The 21,569-nt window shown below is 44.9% G+C and overlaps 1 protein-coding gene across 8 annotated transcripts; it reads right to left on the bottom strand.

Annotated features, from left to right (window-relative positions):
- Nucleotides 1-1,114: 1,114 nt before the first annotated feature.
- LOC113981539 (terminal nucleotidyltransferase 5C-like) lies at nt 1,115-16,825 on the bottom strand. Of its 8 annotated transcripts, none has more exons than XM_027708946.1 (4): nt 16,712-16,825; nt 8,517-8,694; nt 7,251-7,365; nt 1,115-2,396 (listed from the first exon to the last, which is right to left on the bottom strand). In XM_027708946.1, exon 4 carries the CDS (start codon nt 2,379-2,381, stop codon nt 1,203-1,205), a length of 1,179 nt encoding a protein of 392 aa, XP_027564747.1. In that variant the 5' UTR covers nt 2,382-2,396; nt 7,251-7,365; nt 8,517-8,694; nt 16,712-16,825; the 3' UTR covers nt 1,115-1,202. The 8 variants fall into 8 exon arrangements, with proteins under 8 accessions (XP_027564747.1, XP_027564749.1, XP_027564741.1 ...); XM_027708948.1 differs by having other exon boundaries at nt 7,247-7,365; nt 8,574-8,694; XM_027708940.1 differs by having other exon boundaries at nt 8,574-8,694.
- Nucleotides 16,826-21,569: the final 4,744 nt, after the last annotated feature.

The following is a 21,569-nucleotide window of genomic DNA, read 5'->3' as shown; positions in this document are numbered from 1 at the left end:
ACACTTTGCAACCCAGGAGCGTGTTTCCCTTTCTCTAACTCAGGAGCTCTCCGGCACCATTTCCAACACTATCACAACCTTCATGGAGCAACTGGCACAGGGAGGCACTTATGTGACATGTTTAAAACTTATCTTTGGTAAACACTCACACACACACACACACAAAAACTCGGAACTAATGTTTGGCTTCCTGATCGTTAAATCCTCACTTGCTACTGGTGTGTGTGTGCAGGAATCTAAGCACACACAGGATGTTGCTAATATAAAATATTTTTTTCAAATGCCACTGCCAAGGATTTGTTTTAATTCCCCTAAAAATAACGCAGTCCTGGGCTTTTTGGTTTTTTCCTGACTCTGTTTGTTGCGCATTAAAGCAGCTCAGATCGATAACAAATTAGCAACAGAGAGCGAGCCCTGTGTGCTCAATTTTCACCTTCTCTCTCATTCTGTTGCCTTGGTTTTCAAGACCATTTAATGAGAATAGTTGTATCTCTTACAACTTTCATTATCTGAGAGGCAGATCCTGGGGTCTGATGCTGCATGACTTGAGCAGCCAAATCTGTCACTCGCATCAGTGGAAATTTTGGACACACGAGGTGCTGAGGCTGCTCTTGGTGGGGGTGTTTCCTCCTCCCCAGTACTAACCAGTACTCTGGGGAGGAGAGGGACCTCTCTGATTGCACCTGAGGGATGATCAGACTGTGAAGCAGAGCCCACACCACCAAGAGATGACCCATCAATGTGTATTTTCAAAGGTGCTGCAAATAAATGTTGCTGGAACCACATGGATATAACGGAGAGATGATCTAACACTTCTAACATCAGGCATTTCTACTGAGAGGTATTTCATTGGCTTCATTTTTCATTTATACTATTTAAATTTTGCTTCAGATTTTTATTTTTTTAGAACCCAGAACTTAGTGCATTTCATTTTAAAAAATTAGAATCATTTATACCCTTCTCTTTTCATTGCAAAAAAATACAGCCCAAGGTATAAACACTTCACGAATGATGGACGCTTCACTTATTTCACGACGTGCTGAACGGTGATTTAGACATTGATCAACCAAAGAACTTTGGCAACTTGCACAAAAATATGTCCTTAACTCAGAAGTGCTGATAAAACTCGCTTTAATGAGGCCTTTATTAAGAACTGGGAAGAGGGAGGAGTGTAAGTGGGTGCTGCGGAGGTCGGCGTGTTCCTAAACCATCCCGCTCTGGATCTGTATGTGGAATGGGTAGGGCTGGTAGAACACGGGGGGCTGTCCATGAGCAATGTAGTAGTTGCTGAAGTTTCTGTCACTGATATATGGAGCAGGCTGGTAATAGCACGTCACGTTGGCCGCGTTGGGGATGATGTTCTGCTCTCCCAGTACTTTCAAGGCCAGGATTGTGATCATGTTCAGAGTCTGCCGCCGCTCGTGCCCCATGAGGCAGACTGTGCTCTTGTTCACCACCCCCCGCAGGGTCATCAGGTAGTCGTACTTGCTCTTCTCCTCCCCGATGAAGTGGTTGCGCAGATAGGACTCGATTTTCCTTTGCTGCTCGGCAACATCTGGAAAATCAATGAAGAACCTGGAGCACATGTAACGTTCCAGAGATTTAATTTCAGCCTCATCTGCCGGCTTAAAGTCACGGACCAGGAGGTTGCTGTACTTCAGGAGGCCACCTCCTCTGATCTCCTCGGGGTTCCTGGTGGAGATCAGTTTGTATTTCAGGTGGTCCATGGCCTCGTTGAAGTCCCCGTACATGCTCTCGGCGATGACGGTGGGGTGACAGTCCTCTGCCAGCGGGCAGTCCGAGGCTCTGTACACCGCCAGGATGGAGTCCAGGATGATCTGGAAGGAGTCCACGCTGAACTCGAACTGCCGCCGGAGGGAGCTGACAAACTTCAACTCCACGTTCTTGCCGCTGTTGTTGGACAGCGAGATGAGACTCCAGCGGTCGTGGTCGGTGGAGACTTTGACCATCTTCTGCACATACACATCTTTCATGGTCTGAGCCGTGATTTTTTGCTTATTAACACATTTTGGCAAGAGGTCCAATAGGCAGTTAAGGACTGCTTCCTTAACAATCTGGAACTCCAACTCACTGGGAAGTTCCACCCCAAAAATGATGTCTAGGTCCTTGTAGCTGGTTCCGTTCTGCTTGACCAGGATGTGACTGGCTGTGGAGCCGTTCAGGCGGATGTCTCTGACGTGGATCTGCTTCTCAATGAGCTGGTCCTTCACCATATGAATGATATCCTTCGGCTTTACATCCAGGGTTGGAAAGTTTCCTCTCCCATGGATAGGTATGGGCTCAGCTAAAACCTGATCCAGGATTTTAATCTGATCCCAGGTGAGACAACTGAATCTGTGATCTAAGTCCTCCTCAGTCATTTTGATGTCAGTGAGCTAAACAGGGACAAAGAAAAATTAGGGACAAATGTTAGAACTTCCTGAAATACCAGAGAGACAGACATTTCACTTGCTTGTACTAAACTTGTCTCTTCCTTCCTTGGCAGGAACTGCAAAGCCAGTTCATTTTCCAGTGACACAATCCCAGTTAATAGTCTGAGTCAACCACTGCACTTGTCGCAGTCTTTTAATTGAATTTTAATGCACCCAGGTTTTAATCCTGCTGAGAAGCCATCACGTTATTGTATAACCCATGACTCAAAGCAAATGCAGCAAACATCCAGACCCAACAGAAAACTACTCAAAGGTTAATAACACCAAATACTTGGTGGTTCTAATGAAACTCCAAATAAATTTCACCGTGAAGAGCTAAAATGAGCAAATTTATTCTTTCTGTCCTGTCTAGAAATCTTCCTTTATCTTCAGTGACTTTAATACTTCAAATCACTGAAAGAGCAGGAAGTTTTTGTGAAAAGCAGGAGTGAGGAACACGCTCATTGTTTGTCCAGTGAGTGCCTTGGATGAACTTTGGTCTCTATGGATCATCTATACACACACATACTTTAATATCACTTGCGGTTTAGGAACCTGATCATGGTTAAGCTGTTTCCACTGTGTTCCTGAGGCAAAAAATTTCCTTCTAAGCCATTAACTTATGTAGGAACTACATTAATGTACCAATGCTGCAAGTTATGGTTTGCAGAACCAGTAAGAAAACCCCTTCCAGTCTTGTGGAGAAAGAATTTCTCAAGGAAGCCTGTAAAGAAGCACCTGTAGAACACATAGGGGAAAGCTCTGACTTGTTTGAAATGATATTTTGACTTCATAGCCTCACATTTAGCAGTGAGATGTGACACTTAGGTGGTGTCCAGGTGGGATCTGAACCGGCTCAGTGAGTCACCAACCAGGTGGAAAAAGTGTCTTTGGGAATCTGCCAACACTGAGAACCTACTATTGAAACACCAGCAATGTCTCTGCAGGCAGATGGCTCAAACAGATTCTTTCAGCCAAACCTCAAGAATATAAATGAAATAAAATCCTACTGAGTAATAATAACACCACTGAAAAGTCTACACTGTTGTTTCTTCATCAGCAGTGATTACATATGTACGTTGTCATGTATTTTCCTTCCCTCGCCTTCAGATTCCACGTTCTGGAATATTTTAGTGATTTCAAGAAACTTGTGAACTGACAAATGGCTTGGGAATATGACAGAGCTATATTTCACATACTTCTGCTATAATTTCATCTCCCAGCAAACTGATCAGGAGCATATGGAGTTCCAGGCACCTTTCTGGCCTCGTTACAAAGAACGGAACCAACCAGATGTTTGAAGTTGAATGAATGTTTTAAAAGTTGGCTAAAGCAGGACTTAAGTTGGGAATTTAATTGACAGTGTGAAGGTCTTGGAATCAGTCCCATGTAGCTCCTGGCACTGTGTATGTAGTGTATAACTCCACATACATAATATGCAAACACATGTGTTTGCACATGTACTCTGGAACATGGACATTCCTGCAGGAATTCAGAGAACATGACCTTTTGAAACAAAAAGGAGAGAAATTGCCATCCATAGCACTGCCAACTTTATGATTTCATCATTAAATATCCACTATAACTCCATGCTTATTCCTTTAAAACTATTACCATGAAAAACTTGTACCCATCCTTCAGAGCCTTTTCCACATCCCTCAACAACAAGTTAATCCTAAAAACAGCTGTTACAGAAAGCCACAGTGAATTTTGGGAATAGGACAACCCAGGGTGGAGCAAGAAGGATGCAAGGAGAGGTTTCTGTATAAATGTTTTTGCTGCCCTGTTGTCTCTGTGTCATTCATAGAATCATTGAATTGTTAAGGTTGGAAAAGACTTCCAAGATCATCAAGTCCAACCTTTTATATTTCAGATTATGGTGGATCTACCAGAAAACTTATAGTTGCCAGAAATGTTGCCTAAGCAGTTTTTTATTATGGGATTTGTCTGATATTGCAAAACTTTGACCTTTCTGAGGTTAATGTTGTGATGTAAAAGAAAGGGCGCAGAGAAGGGAATGTTGAAATCCAATCCCCTCTTTTAGCAGAGGAACCCTCTTCAAACACTTGGAAAGTGAGAAGATGGAAGTATCCCTAAATAAACTTAGAAATCCCTCCTTTATTGCTACATGTTTTTAGTTATTTCAGATGTTATTGCAACATACTGGCATTTTAAATTGACAGGAGAAGGTAATGTCAGTAAATCTCTCTTTTGTGTTGAAGAGATGTACCTAAAAATGTCATTTCTCTAAAGTGATTCCTGGAGAATCTGGGGAGGCTTTGGGAGTTCAGAGTTTCAACATTTTGTGATAAATACTAAGAATTCTGTGCTGAAACAACACCTTCAATTTGACAAGTGAGGAAAACATCCTGAGAAAAACAGGAATTAAGTTTTCAAGTACGTAATTAATTTGCAGCTAAACCTAAATAAACTTGATTGTAATTATTATTATTTACTAATTTGCTTCCAGCTTGCAACTCTGCACTTTCCTAGAAGGGTTTTCTCTTGTTCTTTTCCTCAATCTTGTCTGGCAACAAGAACAATTTCCAGGTAATTTTATACTCATTAGGAACCTGATTTCTCAAAGCAGTGGCAAATTTACTTACTGAGGTGCTCAGGCCAACGTCAGGAGTTATTATTAATGTAAGTAACCTCAGTTACAATAAATCAGTAGCAATATTGAGACTAAAATGAGTTAAAGTATTGTGTGAAACAAGAAGGGAAGGAAACTCACTGCACCACAGCAGTTGGATGAAGCCAAACACAAGCAAATGCTGGGTTGGTTGGTGGGAAAAGAGGCTGGAAAATCACTTTATTCTTTGGAAACTGGTGATGGTTGCAATGGAGGATGATCCATTTACAAGGGCAGATAGCAATAGGATGGGGGAGATGGTTTTAAACTAAAGGAGGGTTGATTTAGATTAGATTAGGGAGAAATTCTTTCCTGTGAGGGTGGTGAGGCCCTGGCACAGGTTGCCCAGAGAAGCTGTGGCTGCCCCATCCTTGGAAGTGTCCAAGGCCAGGTTGGATGGGGTTTGGAGCAACCTGGGATAGCAGAAGTAGAAGCAGATGGTCTTTAAGGTCCTTCCAACCCAACCCATCCTGAGATTCCATGATCCCTGAAGGCAGCAACACCTCCCTGCCCCTCTGCCAGAACCAGCACTGGTCATTTAGGGTCACCCTACATGTGACACAGACTTCAAGAGCTCTCACTCAGCAGCACCCTGAATCCCAGCCTTCCCTGACTCTTCCCTGCTGCTCCCTGCCAAAGAATTCGTTCCCTGTAACTTCTTCCACGTGAATACCCAAAAGCATTTCATGTGTTCCACATTCAATGTGTTCTTGCCTTAAAGTCAGTCCATGGGCAAATGGAGGCTGCACAAACATCAGTGAAACTCAAAAGAGGGTGATTTTTAGCTCACTTCATCAATATTTGTAATTTATTGGGACTCTCTCCGAGTGATTTTTCTTAGTTTTTTGTTTATGGGATTTAAAATGTTACTATAAACTGTCCGATTTAAGATCTCTGCCAGACAAAGCAATGAGGAAAAGTAGTTTTCAAGGTGTTTTCTTTTACATACACTGGCCAGAGAAGCACAGAATAAGATGGATCAGACCCAGTCAAGTTTTGTGATATATTATCCTTATTATAAGGTTAGAAAAATATTTCCCTGTTTCAAGTTCCAACTTGTCCTTGAGTGGTCACCTTGAGCTGATGAAGTGGTCACAATGTAGAAAAATGTTTAGATACTGTGGGATCATTTAAGTTTAAACAATTTAAGTTTTCTTAACTTTTATTATTTATCTTAATATTGAAATGAGAGGCTCTAATTTTCTTTTTGGACCAAACAACCCTGAGTTTGGGATAAAATGACGCTGAAAGGTTTTGTTAACCACATCTTAGCACTGCGCCATGGATCAGCTCCATTAAAAAAAATGAAAGCAGATCTGGCTTTACATCTGAATGAAGAAAATCTGCCACGCTAATGACAGCTTTCATGTTCCCCACGACTTTCAGAGAAACAGATACTTACAGTCTAGAGAACAGTCTCATCAAATTTAGCTCATATTTTACCCATAAACTGTTTAGATTCTCTTTTTATATACTCCCTAATGTTGCTTCAGTGTGTTTTCAAAGGCTTTGCCATGTGCTGGAGTTCTCAAGCAGAATCCAGCTGAGAGGGTTTTTGTGCAGCTGTGGTAGCTCCATCCTCTTCCCTTTGATCTGCTCCCCTGTTTTCCTGTTTTCCAGCAAAGATTGGGAATGCTTGACTGCTCTAATTCTCTTTGCACTTGAAATTGGTTGCACGAGGACCTTTTACAGAATAATGGAATCACTGAGGTTGGAAAAGACCTCAGAGATCATCGAGTCCGACCTGTGACCAATCCCCACCTTGTCAACTCAACCAGAGGTGTTCCTTGGACACCTCCAGGGATGGGGACTCTACCACCTCCCTAGGGGGGCAGTCCCTTCCAAAGCCTGACCACCCTTTCCAGGAAGAAATTCCTCCTGATGTCCAACCTGACCCTTCCCTGGTGCAGTTTGAGGCTGTTTCCTCTCATCCTGTCTCTTGTTACCCAGGAGCTTAAAAAGAGATGAAGCAAAATGTCTTGCCAGGGTGGCCTTGTTTTTGGGGATTACTCCAGAAACATTCCCAGAAATTCTGCCATTGTCCCTTCAATGCCTGCACTGATTTTCCTGCACACACATTACAGGCATCACTAACGACTCCCATGACCTCTTGCTAAAGCTTCCCTTAAATTCAAAGCTACATTTCTCTGTTAAGCCAGGCATTTGGAAGTATTTTACTCACTCACTTAAGGACTGCAGCTGGCATAAGCTCCGGAGGCAGGAATGTCAAACGGGGAAGGAGTTCCAGTCGTAATTTAAATGCGTACGAGACAAGTGGAAGCAGTAAAGCATCTGGAGAACCTAAATGGGGAAATATTTAAACTGATTTGACAGTGTTTTTCACCAGTTTTTCCTTCCATTACTGTTAATGCATGTGGGAAGGTGGTGTTTGTTTATCCTGTTATCACGAGATAACGCATGAGTTGCCATCAGTTTTCAGTACAGTTGCCATCGAGTTACCCTGAAATAACAAATAATAACTCAGGGCCAGATGCTCCTCTCTGGTGAGATAAGGCTGCAAGGTGGGCACAATGCACTTAAAAGCAGTTTGCTTGGACCGTGCCACAGAATATCACCTTCAGGGGCAGAAAAAGTGAGCAGAAGAAGAGATGTTGCCAACAAAAATAAGCTGTAACTTTTCCCCAACCCGTGGAACAAGGACAATGGCTTTAAGGAAAAGAGGACAGATTTAGATTGGATATTGGGAAGAAATTTGGATATTTGGAAGAGGGTGGTGAGGCCCTGGCACGGGTTGCCGATCCCTGGAGGTGTCCAAGTCCAGGTTGGAGCAACTTGGTGTAGTGGAAGGAGTCCCTGCCCATGGAATGAGATGGTCTTTAAGGTCCCTTCCAACCCAGACCATCCTGTGATCCCGTGTTTCCATGAGAATCAGCAGAGGCATGTACCAGCCTATAACACCTCTTCTCCCAACTGGGAATGCTGTGCAGAGCCCAACCCTGCAGCACAATGCTGGGAAAAGGAACCGAGGAGCCAACACCTGGAATGTTACAGGATATGGGCTTGATGAGCTGGGAGTTCTCAGGAGGGACAAACTGAGGAGTTTAATTTGGGCAAGCAGTATGAATACATAATCCATATTATCTCATCCTGCACATTTGGGGGTTTTGGATGACAGATTTTCCCTCATGACTCATGGTACAGTCATTCTGAGTTGGATGGGGATCCCCTCACAGGGCAACATTTTCAAGGGCAGATATTTTATGATTTACATCAATTCCCACAACACACGATGTTCCTTCTTACAGGGCCTCCATGTCCCAACAAACCAAGCCCTGCAAATAACATGGGGTGAAGCACAATCTTCTCAATTACTCTAAAATACTTAATTAACTTTAAAAAAATAGGTCTCATATGCAATATTTGGTCTATTTGGGGCTGTGGCCATCACTGAGAAGTTCCTGGTTTAGGTATTTGTACTACCAAATACATACTGTGGACTGACTCCTGGGTAATATTTCCAGAAAGAATGCAAAATCCCACGGACTTACTGTGGCAGAGGACTGGAAGTGTGTATTCCAGCGGAGTTAATAGGATGAGTCACTGGATCATTTGGTAAAAATATGAATTGTCATCTTGTCACTGACAGAAACACGAAGCTCCCCGGGAAAGCTGCAGGAAATAAAACCCAACAAACAATAACATTCATTTTGAGATCAATGTTAACTACCAGTCACCTGCTGTACATAATAAATGATGCATTACAGCCTGGCAGTCCTGCAGGAATGACAACAGCCTTTCAAGTTGGGAATGATAAGGTAAAAGCAGTGGAAAGGCACCAAAGTGCTTATAAAGACTCTGGGTTTCAGATCCTGCTTAATCCTCAGCAAGGATATTAACAGACTTTTCATTTTCTCTATGGGATTTTGAGTGAGAGTTCAATATTATTAATAGACATGCAAATTAGCAGGGATGTACTGGAATCATTTAAAAAATAGAATGAATAACAACCCAGCAAAATGAAATACTATGAGTTGTGTAGTGGCTTTATATTGCTTCTATAAGAGCAGATGACAGGAAGGTCTTGTTTCAGAGGTTGTTGGTTCATTTACAGTAAGCCCAGGATCACTGTTGCTGGAATTTCCACGTTCCAGTGGCCTGTTGACTGGCTATGCTGGAATTAAATATATTTCTAAATATTCTTGTGCTATCATAAAGACACTTCTTTATATTTGTTTCTCATTTCAAAGACATGCTGACAGCTAGGCAGCCTTTATTAGGCTTTCCTTCAAAGATCTCCCATTCCTGCAAAGTCCACAATACCCACACAAGGTTCCTGGACTATCCCAAGCAGGGCCCTGTCCACTCTATGGTTTGATATCCATGTGAATTTACTCCTTGTTGATGAGAGTTGTGTTCCACAATCTCAGCTTTTATGCTGCAAGCATATATGGCTCTGACTAAAGGTAACTTTGCAAGCATGATTTGAGTGTAAATATCTGCATAATCTGCAAGAAAAGCTGGAATTATAGCCCAAGGAGGTATGCACTGTGTTATTAATTTTATTCAGAATAAGATGGATTTTCCCTCCGTGTTACAGCATTTTTATCCCTGAAAATGCCATTTTGCTGCTGCCAGAAGCACAGCACTTGCTCTGCTCACCCTGTGAGGACCTGGCTGCTGTGCCAGGGCCTGTCTGCAGCTTTCATTTGCTTTCCAGCTCCTGATGGGCTATTAATTGGATGAATGTGTGTTCCCTGAACTTGCTCCCCAAACCCATGCAGTGATGGCTCATATTTGCAGCTGGGAATAAAGGGTTAAGTCTGGCAAGGGCTGAGCTTTGGTCAGCCTGAGAGTGAGAGCCCAGTTAGGCCTTCAATGCCAAAGAAAAGAGGTTCTGGGCTGCTTAGATAAAAGTCTCAGTATGTGGAGTCTGGAAAAGTCAGACAAATCAGTCACTTTACAACAAAGCACAAAATACAAAATTCTTTTTAACGATGAAATATTGTTATTTCTTTCTGTGCAAGGGGGGAAGGTTTAATGGATAGATGATATCCATTAATGGATATATCACCATGATGGAACAGATTAACTCTAGAGCAGAATTAATGGCTTCCTCTGGTGATATTTAGGGGGAGAAAAGAGAGACCTTTATGGCTTTTTTTTGTAGAAGAAGAGCCATTATTATATAATATGTTCATAGAAGCAGCAGCTGAGATTGATGGACTGCTTTGGCTGCTGGGACTTTTTTCCCAACTGCTGCCTTTTATTGGCTCCGTCATCACAGGAAAAAGCGCATCATTCCCTTATTCTACACTCGTGGTTCCCAGGATTTTTCCAACTGAAGAAAAACAAAAATAAAAATTACTCTGTCAAGAATTGTGTTTCAAAGATAGTATTTTCCTGTGCCTGAATTTGAGATGTGAATTGTGACGTGCGACAACAAACTCATTTCCAAGCTTTTTTCCCCTCGTGCCTAACGAGCAAAGGACTCTCCTGAGATCCAGCAGGGTCTGGGAGATGATGTGTGGCTCTGAGGATTTCCCTCCCTGCCTTAAGCACTGCTTGGGAGCACATTCCCAGCTGGTCACTGCCTTTGAGTGTCCCCACTCCCAGGTACCACCATAAGGAATATCAACCCTCAAACCCCTCAAGTGCCCACACCTCGGTGAGCGTGGAAGTTGCTCCAACACCTCGTCAGCTGACCCAGGGCATTCCAAGGTGATTCCCCTCAAACTGGCAGGAATGAGAGCCAAGGATCCAAGAGATCCTTGCCTCCCCCCCTCTCTGCCTGCTTCCCCAAGCAGCACATGATTGCTCTGCTCAGCTCTTCAGACTAATCCCAACATCTGTTTACTCACTCGAGATCCCAGTGACTCAATCCAAAGCTCACTTATCAAAAACTCTCATTATTATGACTAAACCGCAGCAAAAGCAGGCAAGGTAAAGAAAGGAACAATCCTCCTTTCCCATCTATTAACCATCTCCTTAATCATCTCTCCTCTTCAGATGCCGGAGGAAGAGGGATAAGCGATGCCACATGCCATCACAGCCCTGATTCTGGGCTAAATCAGGGGATTAAGGGCATTACAAAGTCAAGGCTCTCCTCAGAAACTCTCCAGAGCCTTCCTCCCCTCATCTACACCAAAGGACAACCATGTAATGTCCCCAAGAACCCGACTTGTGGGACAGCTCTGGTCACTGAACCACGAGAGGACACCTCCAGGATCGCAGTTATGTGTGTTTTGAGAGGGTTCCAACACAACACACATGGCAAATTGAATAGATTCCTCTTTTTTTGCTGATCATACCCAAAAAGGCTTTGCTGGAATCTGCATTCAGTTCCTTCAATCAATGCAATGCCTTTTTTCCCCTCTCTGAATCAGTGCTGAGCCATTGGAGTATCAAGGGTGGGTTTTGATTGTTCATATGGTAATAGAATGGATTTGGAGAGTTTTCCTTGGGAGGAGCCAGAAAACTGAGACAACTGTAACTGGTGTTCCATGAAGGCCTCTCTGCATCACCCTGCTCTGCTCTACATGTCTTAGAAAAGTGTTTGCTATTAGACAATTATCCTGTTTCACTCCAGAAGTATTTTCATTTTATGGCACAAGCCATGAGCTCTGGGCACAGGCTCCAGGTTGATTTATTAAGCATTTTAGGATCCCTTCAAATAAAGGCTCTTCCCCACTGCTACAGCAAGTGGGGAGTTTAAATTGAGTTGGAAAAAACTTCTGGAGCAGGCTGGGCTGGCACTGCCACAGGAATGTGTCTCCCAATTTACTCAAAGATTACTATGTCTTCCACTATTTATTGATATTACTACTTGTGTTTATAATGTTAATATAGAATTCGTATTTTTATGAATTAATTTCCATACTTATATTAGAAAGTTATTCTCTGACTACACAATGCAGCAGTGGGGTTTCATTTTATAGCTGTTTTTCCAATTTTATGAGTTACACTGTAAAAGTGGGGAAAAATAAATGAATTATTCATTATCTTCAAAGTACTCGCTGTACAAGAGTTTACTCTTAATTCTGCCTCAGTAAGAGCCAGGAATCCCCTAGAAAATAGTTTCTTTGATAACTGAAATATTTTCTAGAGTTTGCAGATTAAAAAAATCTGCATAACTAGTCAAACTAGATCAGCAGAAAGGATTGTGACTGCAGCACCAGCACTGCTGCTCTTTGGTGGGGAAGGCAGCACAAAATGTCTCTGTTGACATTATTAGTAAAACACAGAGAGGAGATAAAGCAATGATTAAACCAAAGGAAGAGGCTGAGGCCCTGCAGCAAAGCTGTGTATTCGTGACTTTTCCATCACTATCAATAATTCATAATGACCATCATGCGCATGACGACACCAAGTTTGGGAGAAGGACTGAGTCAAGCTCTCCCCAAATGTGCAAAAACATCCAACGTGACACCGGCTGTCAAGGCGACAGGACCTGCTCGCTAAGCAAAGACCCAGCAGGAAGGGTAATGGAGAAGAAAATCAGCTGATGTTGACATAAATCAACATCTGCTGTACCCATTTGTGGTGGCTCACGGAGGAAAACCCTCCTTTTGGTAATAAGTGCTGAAAGAAACAGTTTTTAGGGCCACAGAAATATCCTGGCTAGAAAAGAACTGAAAGGATGGTTTATCTGTGAGCAATTCTGCAACATGAAGAAACCATGTTCAGTATTATGCTCAAATTTTGCAGCTCTCTGTGTTCTCCCTTTCTGGACCACACTAATTTTGGGAAATAGGTACGTTGTTGATTCCCTGTGGCATCTCAGATTCTGTGCTGATGCTTTGAATAATTATTTTTGCTTGAAGATCGTGGTGGCAAAAGGGAAAAGCCAGACTGTAACTGTCAAAATACTTCTTTTAAAAAAATATTTGAAACCCAAGGACATAAATTCATAGAATCGTGGAATGGTTTGGGTTGGAGGGGACCTAAAAGCCCATTAAGGACCTTAAAGCCCATCCCTGCCATGGGCAGGGACACCTTCCACTAGCCCAGGTTGCTCCAAGCCCTGTCCAACCTGGCCTTGGACACTTCCAGGTATGGGGCAGCCACAGCTTCTCTGGGCAACCTGTGCCAGTGCCAGGAATTGCTTTGGCATAAATGAGAGCAGAACTGGCCTGGTCTGCTCATGGCTGAGCCTCTGACTTCTGTAAGATAAACCTGAGCTCATTTCCACTCCGTGTGGAACATCCCTCATTCCGCATTACCTATAGTTTGGTGGTGAAATTTGATTTGGAATTTGCCTCCAAATCTTGTAGCTGTACATTGACCTTCACCCATTAAAACTAACAGGTTAAACAAAGACATGTAAGATATATATGACATGCAAGACATATCTGTGTCTTAAATCCATAAGACAAGGTCTGTCCCCATATGCAGACAACCATCAGGCTCCTGGGAACTCGGCACTGTCAATAACCTCAGGGTGACCCACCAAGGGCTCCCCAACATGAACAAAAGAGGCAAAGCAGAGCACAAGGTACCAACATTTCACCCCTTGCCATGGCCGAGCACTGATGGCTCAGCCCAAGCCCATCCTGGAGTCTGACATCAGAGCCCAGAACCAGGAAGGCCACGAAACTGCTCCAGATTAGGAGTGTTTTGAAAACACAGGTAGAATTTCATTCCTTCGAGCAGCATTAATTAATGAATGAATTTCCACTGCCAGCCTAAATGCTCCTTAATTGACTCTCCAAAATAACTCAGTCTCAATGTGATCTTTCAAGGAACTTGGTCTACTTATGTCTCCCTGATTTATAGTGGGTTCATAAATTACCAGACTCCACAGTGTCAGCAGCTACTCCCAAACTTGAGCTGCTGATACACCCAGGGGCAGGAATTTAGGGTCAGGCCTTTGCTCACAAGGGTCAACGGTAGACATCTCTCTTTGTGGCAGCTGAATCATTACAGAGCACACAGGAGCTGTATTTCTAACGCCTAATGAGGCAATAAAACTAAATTTACTGTAAAGTTATGCCCAGGATGCACAGCTGGGCAGGGATGGTGTGCAGGCAACACCACCCAGGGGTCAAAGGTCTGCAGCACTGCAAATTAAAGGAGTTATTAGTGTTCTCTTTGAACTGAGCTATGGGAATGCAAGAGGGATAAGGCATAAGGAATAGAAGGTATAATGCAGGCAGCTACTCCCGCTTCACACATCAAGCCCTTATTCCTGACTCCTGGATGCTGCAGGTACGGCACACGGAGGATGAAAGGACGCAAGGGATTGTTTTTATATTTCTGAATGGGACAGACACATCTGACTCTAGTTTAGGGAGAACTCAAGAGCATGAAGCGTGGGAGAGTCCCTGCTCTCAGTCACTTTCATTTATTATTCATTGCTCGGCCTTTAGCGGAGAATTGAACACATCCCCATTCATACACACCTTGCTGCTTTTTATGGGAGCCACGGACAGACTGTCCCTGTTAACGCAGCACATGGAACACAACGTGTGTGAGCCTGCAGAGCCAGCCCTCCTCTTTGAGAGGGAACAATAAATATCATTAAAGATTTGCAGTGGCTTAGCAGATGTTTCAGAGACGCCTGTGGGAGAAGGCAGGGAGCACAGGAGAGTGATTCCTGCGTGGGAAGACACAGAATTCCAGCCCTGAGTTGCACTGCACACAGGCACTTCCTAATAGTTTAGGGCAGAGAATCCCAGCTCGCTGTCGCTGTCACTGTCACCTCCAGGCTGTGACCTCCCCAAAAACACAGATGGTCCTTGCTGAACACCTACAAAAGGCCTAAGTTACCTAAGGTATCATCTTCTACACGGGGTGACAGAGCTACCTAAGCTGTCATCCTCTACACGGGGTGACAGAGCTTCCACCAGCGAATAGGGAATACCACACTCCTACTACTCCTACTATGGATGTGGTGAGGCAGGGCTTGCCCAAATCCAGGGAGTTTTTAGGATTCGTGCAAAGGAACACCCCAGCGAGACAGAACTCACGTGCAGCGAGACACAGACACACACACACACCCCGCGGCACCGCCAGCTCGCCAAACCGCCCTCTTTGTAAGTTTACCCCCGAAGTTTGTGAGGAAAACGCCTTACGGGGAGAGGAGAAAGGCCCGAGCCGAGCGCTCCGGGGCTCGCCAAGTTTTCTAACCGAGACCAACCGCTCCCGCAACGGCCCCGCCCGCCCCGGCCCCGCAGCTCCGGGGGCACCGCGGGCACCGCGACCCCGCCCGGGGGGACCCGCGGGGACGGGGCGGGGGCAGTGGGGGACACTCACCGTGCTGAGCCCCGGGTGCTCCCCGCGCTGCCCCCGCCGAGCCGGGGCCGCCGCTGTCCGGGGCCGCCGCTGCCGGGGCCGCCGAGCCGGGGCCGCCGCTGTCCGCGGCCGCGCTGGTGCTGAAGCGGCCGCCCTGCCCCGCCCTCCGCCCGCCCCCGCGGAGCGCAACGCGGCCGCCATGGCAACGGGAGCGGGGGGGCCGCGCCCGCCGCCGCCGCCTCACGGGGCCCCGCCACAGAGACCCCCCCCCGAGCCCGCAGCCCCTGCACGGCCCTCGGAGGAGGGTCCGAGCCACAGACCTGCCCCGGGGCCGTTGTTCGTCACACCGGCGCGGCCACCGCCGCTCCCACACCGGGAGGTGGCGGCCACCGGCCGCCGCCCCTCACCTGCAGCCCCCCCCCGACCGCCGCCCCTGCCGGATACGCCCGGTGGAGGGCACAGAACCGTAGAATCGTGGAATCGTGGGGTCATAGCATCGCGGAATAATAACATCATGGGGTCACGGGATCGCGGGATCAAGGAATCGTTAAATTATGGAATCACAGAATCATAAAATCAAGGCATCAAGGAATCATAAAATCAAGGGAATTGTTTCAGCTGGAAAAGCTCTCATCGAGTCCAGCTGTTCCCCCAGCACTGCCAAGCCCACCACTAACCCATGTCCCCAGCTGCCACATCCACACAGCTGTAAAATTCCCCCATGGATGGGGACTGAGTTCAGGAAGCATTTGGACAATGCTCTCAGACACAGGGTGGGATTGTTGGGGTGTCCTGTGCAGGGCCAGGAGTGGGACTGGATGATCCTTGTGGGTCCCTTCCATTTCATAATATTCTATGATTCCACCACTGTCTTAGGCAGTCTGTTCTAATGCTTTAACAAACCTTTCCATGAAAAAATTGCTCCTAATATCCAACCTGAACCTTCCCCAGTGCAACTTCAGGTCCTGTCAGCCTGGGCAAAGAGGGTCCCGCTCAGTTGGTGGCAAATGGTTTCATCCTCTGGTGATCCAGTTCTCAGATCCCAAGAAGAGTCAGAACTAAACTTGTTTGGTTTTGAGATTCTTCCTGCACAAACAGTCTGTGGTTTTCGCCTCACTATTTTTTAGAATCCTGGAATGATTTGGGTTGGAAGGGACCTTAAAGCCCAGCTCATCCCATCCCTGCTATGGGTAGGGACACTTTCCACTATCCCAGGTTGCTCCAAGCGCCGTCCAACCTGGCCTTGGACACTTCCAGAGATGGAGCAGCCACAGCTTTTCTGGGCAAGACACAGGCACAGGATGTAATTGCCAAGGGGATCTAAACAAGGAAATCTACATTTCAGGGATGCATTAAGGATTGTAAGGATTAAGATTGAGGATTAAGATGATTAAACTGATAACAGTGACATGAGCACCTGCAGTTTGGCCACTCAACCCCCCAAATTCTGCCTTACCTGCAGCACAGCCCTTCTCACAGTGATAGAGAATCACTTGGCTGCTCTGTCACTTCAGCTCTGGGCCCAGGATCTCCTCTACTGTGGTGTCCTGCTGGAAACATTCCCTGTGCTCCTTCATGTGCAATATGTGATGTCACAGACTCAGTTCTGGTTCTAAGCATCTGACTTACAAAACCAGGCTGGGTATCTAAAAATTATTATCTTTGATCAATTACTTCACTGGATGGATGGAATAAAACCCTGCCCAGGGTGAGGTTATGTCATTTGTGCCATTTTTGGTCATTTCCATTCCACTATAACACTAAATACTTTACATTTGCTGCTGTGGGGTGTCTAAGTTTGCTTAGACACAGATCTAAAAGGAGAGATAATTTACTTAACTGTTCTGAGAAAATATGCCACATGGGTAAGGCATGATTACTTCTGAAAAAAGTGCAGATTTAGTACTACGGTGACTCATAACAATGAGCAAAAAAAGGTTAAGAAAGTATTTTAAACTGCATTTTATCATAGGGAAATATATAATAACCTTAAATAGCCATGTCTGTACTTGACCTTCCAGCACCCACGTACTTCTAGGCTGGCTCTGGGGTATTACACCAGAGCAGGATATTAACCTTTTATCCTAAAAGAATCCACGGCAAGGAAATACGACCCTTGTTGAACATAAAAATCCCCAAACCAGCTGTTATTCTTTAGGGCCCTTAAAAATATCTTCAGTGTCTCTTTCCTCTTGGGAACAGTTTTATGATGGAGCAATTGCAGCGATTACAAAGCACTTCACGATTAAAGAATCCCACTTGTGAGACGACTTCATTTTGTGCCATAAACACTGAGTTAGTTTCTGTTACTTGATATTCCTAGCTGTGAAAAGTATTTCTATTTAAATTACTTTATATTGTTATATTAGCTGATTGTTTCTTTTGTTTGTTATTTCTTTGTTTATTATTATATTAATTTATCTTCCTAGTTCACAAATCAAGAAAAAGAGTTGATGAGACTTTTGAAATCCTCATAAACTCCAACACAAACAAATTCTCAGTTCCAATAAGTGTATTTTCCAGTTTCCTGATCCTGGGCCACCACAGCCAAGACAGAGGGAGCCCAGTGGCCCTGGACACACAGAATTGCTGGAGAGAGGGACAGGACAGGAGCTGCACACTCAGCCTGTGCCAGGATGAAGCCCATGGCTTGCCCAACCATTACACATAGCTATTGAATGATTAATTGGGCAAATTAATTAGTTAATGGTCCTCCTGCACTTGGAAAACAGTGAATTACTTCAGAAAAGCTACATATCTTCCTTTTTTTTTTTACTCTTTAGGAAGCTGCAGCACCACAGCATGGCTGGGTGAGGGAATAAGTGTTTAGTATACAGAGAAAAGCTCATGTTGATGGGTGATAAACCTAATTTAATGTCAGGCAGGGAGGGCTGGATTTTCTTGGAATTATGCCTTCACCTCTCTGCGCATTTTCAGGGAGGCAGATGCAAATCTGTGCCATCGTGACGTCACCAGGCTGCTGGGACTGGCCATGGGCAGGTCAGGGACACCAGCACAGGGCTGGCAGCACCATATTCTCCAAGAGGAAATGTGGGAGAAGGAGAAGGACATCTGTCTGATGACATCCCAGGGCCACTGAGGTTGCTGGGACTTCTGCTCCTGAGTTCAGTAAAGCTGGGCTTTCACCCAGCTCACTTTGTTTGGTTTGGAAATGAGGATTTTAAAGGAAACCTCTAAGGCCAGGTATCCTCTGCCGATGTACAAGATACGCTCCCTAAACCTGGACTCTTGCTGCCTCCTCCTGCTTTGGCCCTAATTCCAGAAAGCACTTAATATATCCATAAATACATTTCCAGCTGGCCAAGCTCTTGAGCAAACACCTAGTTTAAAGATTTGCTTATCTGTAATTCACTGGTGAAGAAGCGAGGTATTACTCAAAAGGAGTCAAAAGGCATAATCTGGCTGTATCATTTCTATCATTTATAACCAGAGCTTAGTCATCTTTTGACCAGTGACGCACAGCACTGATTTCTTGCTGAATAAAATTGTAGAAGCACAGCCAATTTTTCACAGAGCTTGGAACTGTGCCCTTTGTCAGGTTTTATGAATGCAGAGCTCAAGGTCCATAGTATGCTGTGGATAACCCGACGCAAGGTCACGTTTTGCTGGAATAGCAGCACCTAAATCCTCCAGGGCGACAACAGGATCCGGCCCTGCTTGGAGATTTTATCAAATTTCACAGGGATTTGGATGTGCAGAACAAGCTGAAACTGTGAGAGCAATAAAGGCAGTTGTAAAACGCTGAAGATTACCGAGCTTGGACCTGTAAAGGTCAGATCCTGATCTACACTCCCCCAATTCTCACATGTATTTAGATCTCAGATACCCTGGGCGTTCAGCTCTGCGCTCTGCAGTTCAGCGAGGCGGAAGAAAATCAGCTTTACCTTTGGAAAATTCCAGTGCAGGGCTGTGTTTTCCTTCCCAAACTCCAGAATTTTGTGTCATGAATGATTCATATTCTGCCTCAGAGGAAATCACCTCAGAAAACACAGTCCCCATGGCCTTAACTTTGAGCATGAGTTTTGAGACAACATGAGGGTGGGTAAAAGTGCATTTTCCAGGTGAAATGGGCATTCACTTTTGCACACACAAAGAGATATGTATGGAATTTTCCTTTCCAGCCCACCAGGGTGAAGCCAGATTGCACACATGACTGTCAGAGCACTGTAAGCTCTTCCTCTCATCACCAGGCACCTTGGATTGAGCCCTTGGCCAGGATTCAGAAGGAATTTATGTCCAATTTAGTAGCCACAGTGGGAAAGTCAGGTGTCACTGAATAAAAGTGCTGAGAACCATTTGCTGTGCAAACTTACCTTCAAGAAATTCCAAGAAGCCCGTTGAGGTCAGGGGGTTTATAGCTTCTGCTGCCATTTATGGAGTTTTACTCTTAAATGTGAAGAGACTTGTTGAGTTTTTGTATTGCCTGAATCTAGAAGTGGAGAATGTTTTGATTCATCCAAAGAAACTCTCTGAAGACAGAAAGAAATTCAGGTTTTTTTCTGCCGTCGGTGCTCAGAATGAAAATGAATCAAAAAAATCAAACCCTTGAGATTAGTCAGAATTAGCTCTTTTCCTATACTGGTCTGTATGAAATGATTTCTTGATTTTGACCAGAGAGGAAAAAGTTAAAAAGCACAAAACAAGCTATAAAAATGACCATTAAAACATTTCCTCAGGAAATCTGTTTAAATGCTGATGTCATTTTCTACAGTCACCACTTCAATTTAACTGTGTGAAACTAGAAAGGCACGAGGACAGGAAGGTTTGATGATGGGGTGGCAGAGACACTGTGAGACACATCGAAGGGGTAATGACGTGCAAGGGGTGGCAAGAAGACCCTGCTCCCAGATGAGCAGTCTGAGGGAAGAGGTGTCTCCCTACTCTGGAATTTGAGGTGGATCCTGGGACGTGGTTTGGGTTGGAAGAGACCTTTTGAAGATCATGTCATTCCAAGCTCCCTGCCATGAATGTTCAGCGAGCTTTGCTCCAGGTGTCCAGGTTTGGAGGAGCTCACTTAAGCATAGAATTTAAACAGAGCTTTAGCAGTCCAACAGGGAAAGGCTGCAGAAAATCCACTTGGTATCGTGACTTTGTATTGGAGTGAAGAAGAGGTCTCTAATTCAAGCCACAGATTGGTGAAGGTCAGTTTATTGGAAAGCTGAGGGAAAGATATGGCCTCATAAATCTGGTTATACTTCCAAAAATATACCCCTGGAACATCAGATGCTGCTGGGAACACACATAGTACAGCACAGTGCTCAGCAAAGCATGTTAACCTAATTTCAGCCTTACATGAAAGAAGAAAACCCTGAGTCATATTTTATGAAAATTGTTATGGTGAATCAGCAAATTACTTCTGTTAATCTCCTCCAACGTCAGCACGCTGAAGTCTGGAGCAACTTGAACTAATCCCAGGGCACTTGTAAATAGAATGTATTCAGGCCAGCTGAAGCTGGGCTAAATGGGAACAAGCAGTAATTTGTCATCAATGGACAGCTGGGAAGCTCAGAAAAATTCTATTTCCTGACTGTCTGGTCAGAAGGAAAGACAAGTTCTGTGCATGCCCTTCACCTCTGACTCCTGTATCAGATCCCAAATAAAAATGTTTACACTTCAGAAATGTGTGGCTGCTTTAAAAAGATCTGCTGGTGGGTTTATATATGTGCCTGTTTACACATATCCCTGTGGTGGTAGGAAGAAAATAAAAGTGCACAGAAATCTATAACCTGATCTGGTTTGTTTAGCTCCTGATCCAATCTTCTCTCCTAGTAAAGCCCCAGTAATTTGATTGTGTGTGTAGGGCGCTCGGGAGTACCTGAGGGATGAGAATGAAATACTGTAGATGAGCAGAGAAGCTGCTGAAATGCCTTCCTGCATCAGTGCTCCAACTACATCAGGAAATTTCTGCAGCACACCCTTAGACCCAGGTGATGACACACAAACTGGGGAAGCGTTCCATATTTTTTTTGTCAGGCACTGGAAGGGGCTGCCCAGGGAGGAGGTGGAGTCCCCATCCCTGGAGGTGTCCAAGGAATGACTGGCCGTGGCACTCAGTGCTCTGGGCTGGGTGACAAGGTGGGGATCGGGCACAGGTTGGGCTCGATGGGCTGGGAGGGCTTTTCCACAATAATGATTCCATGATCTCCTGCTGTAGGGCTTTTCCAGCCATCCCGGATCCCAGGAGGGTGCATGGACGGCAGCAGCACCGTATCCCTGCTTAGGGGCTGTTCCCACCCAGGGGACCTTCTGCTGCCTGGCCAAGGCACTTCAGATGCCACTGAAAGCAGCAATGT

The sequence above is a fragment of the Neopelma chrysocephalum genome, unplaced genomic scaffold (assembly GCF_003984885.1).
Source record: "Neopelma chrysocephalum unplaced genomic scaffold, ASM398488v2 Primary Assembly neopelma1_96642, whole genome shotgun sequence".
Taxonomy (NCBI): Eukaryota; Metazoa; Chordata; class Aves; order Passeriformes; family Pipridae; genus Neopelma; species Neopelma chrysocephalum.
Note: the sequence above shows the minus strand (reverse complement) of the source record. Positions and strands in the feature narration are given on the sequence as shown.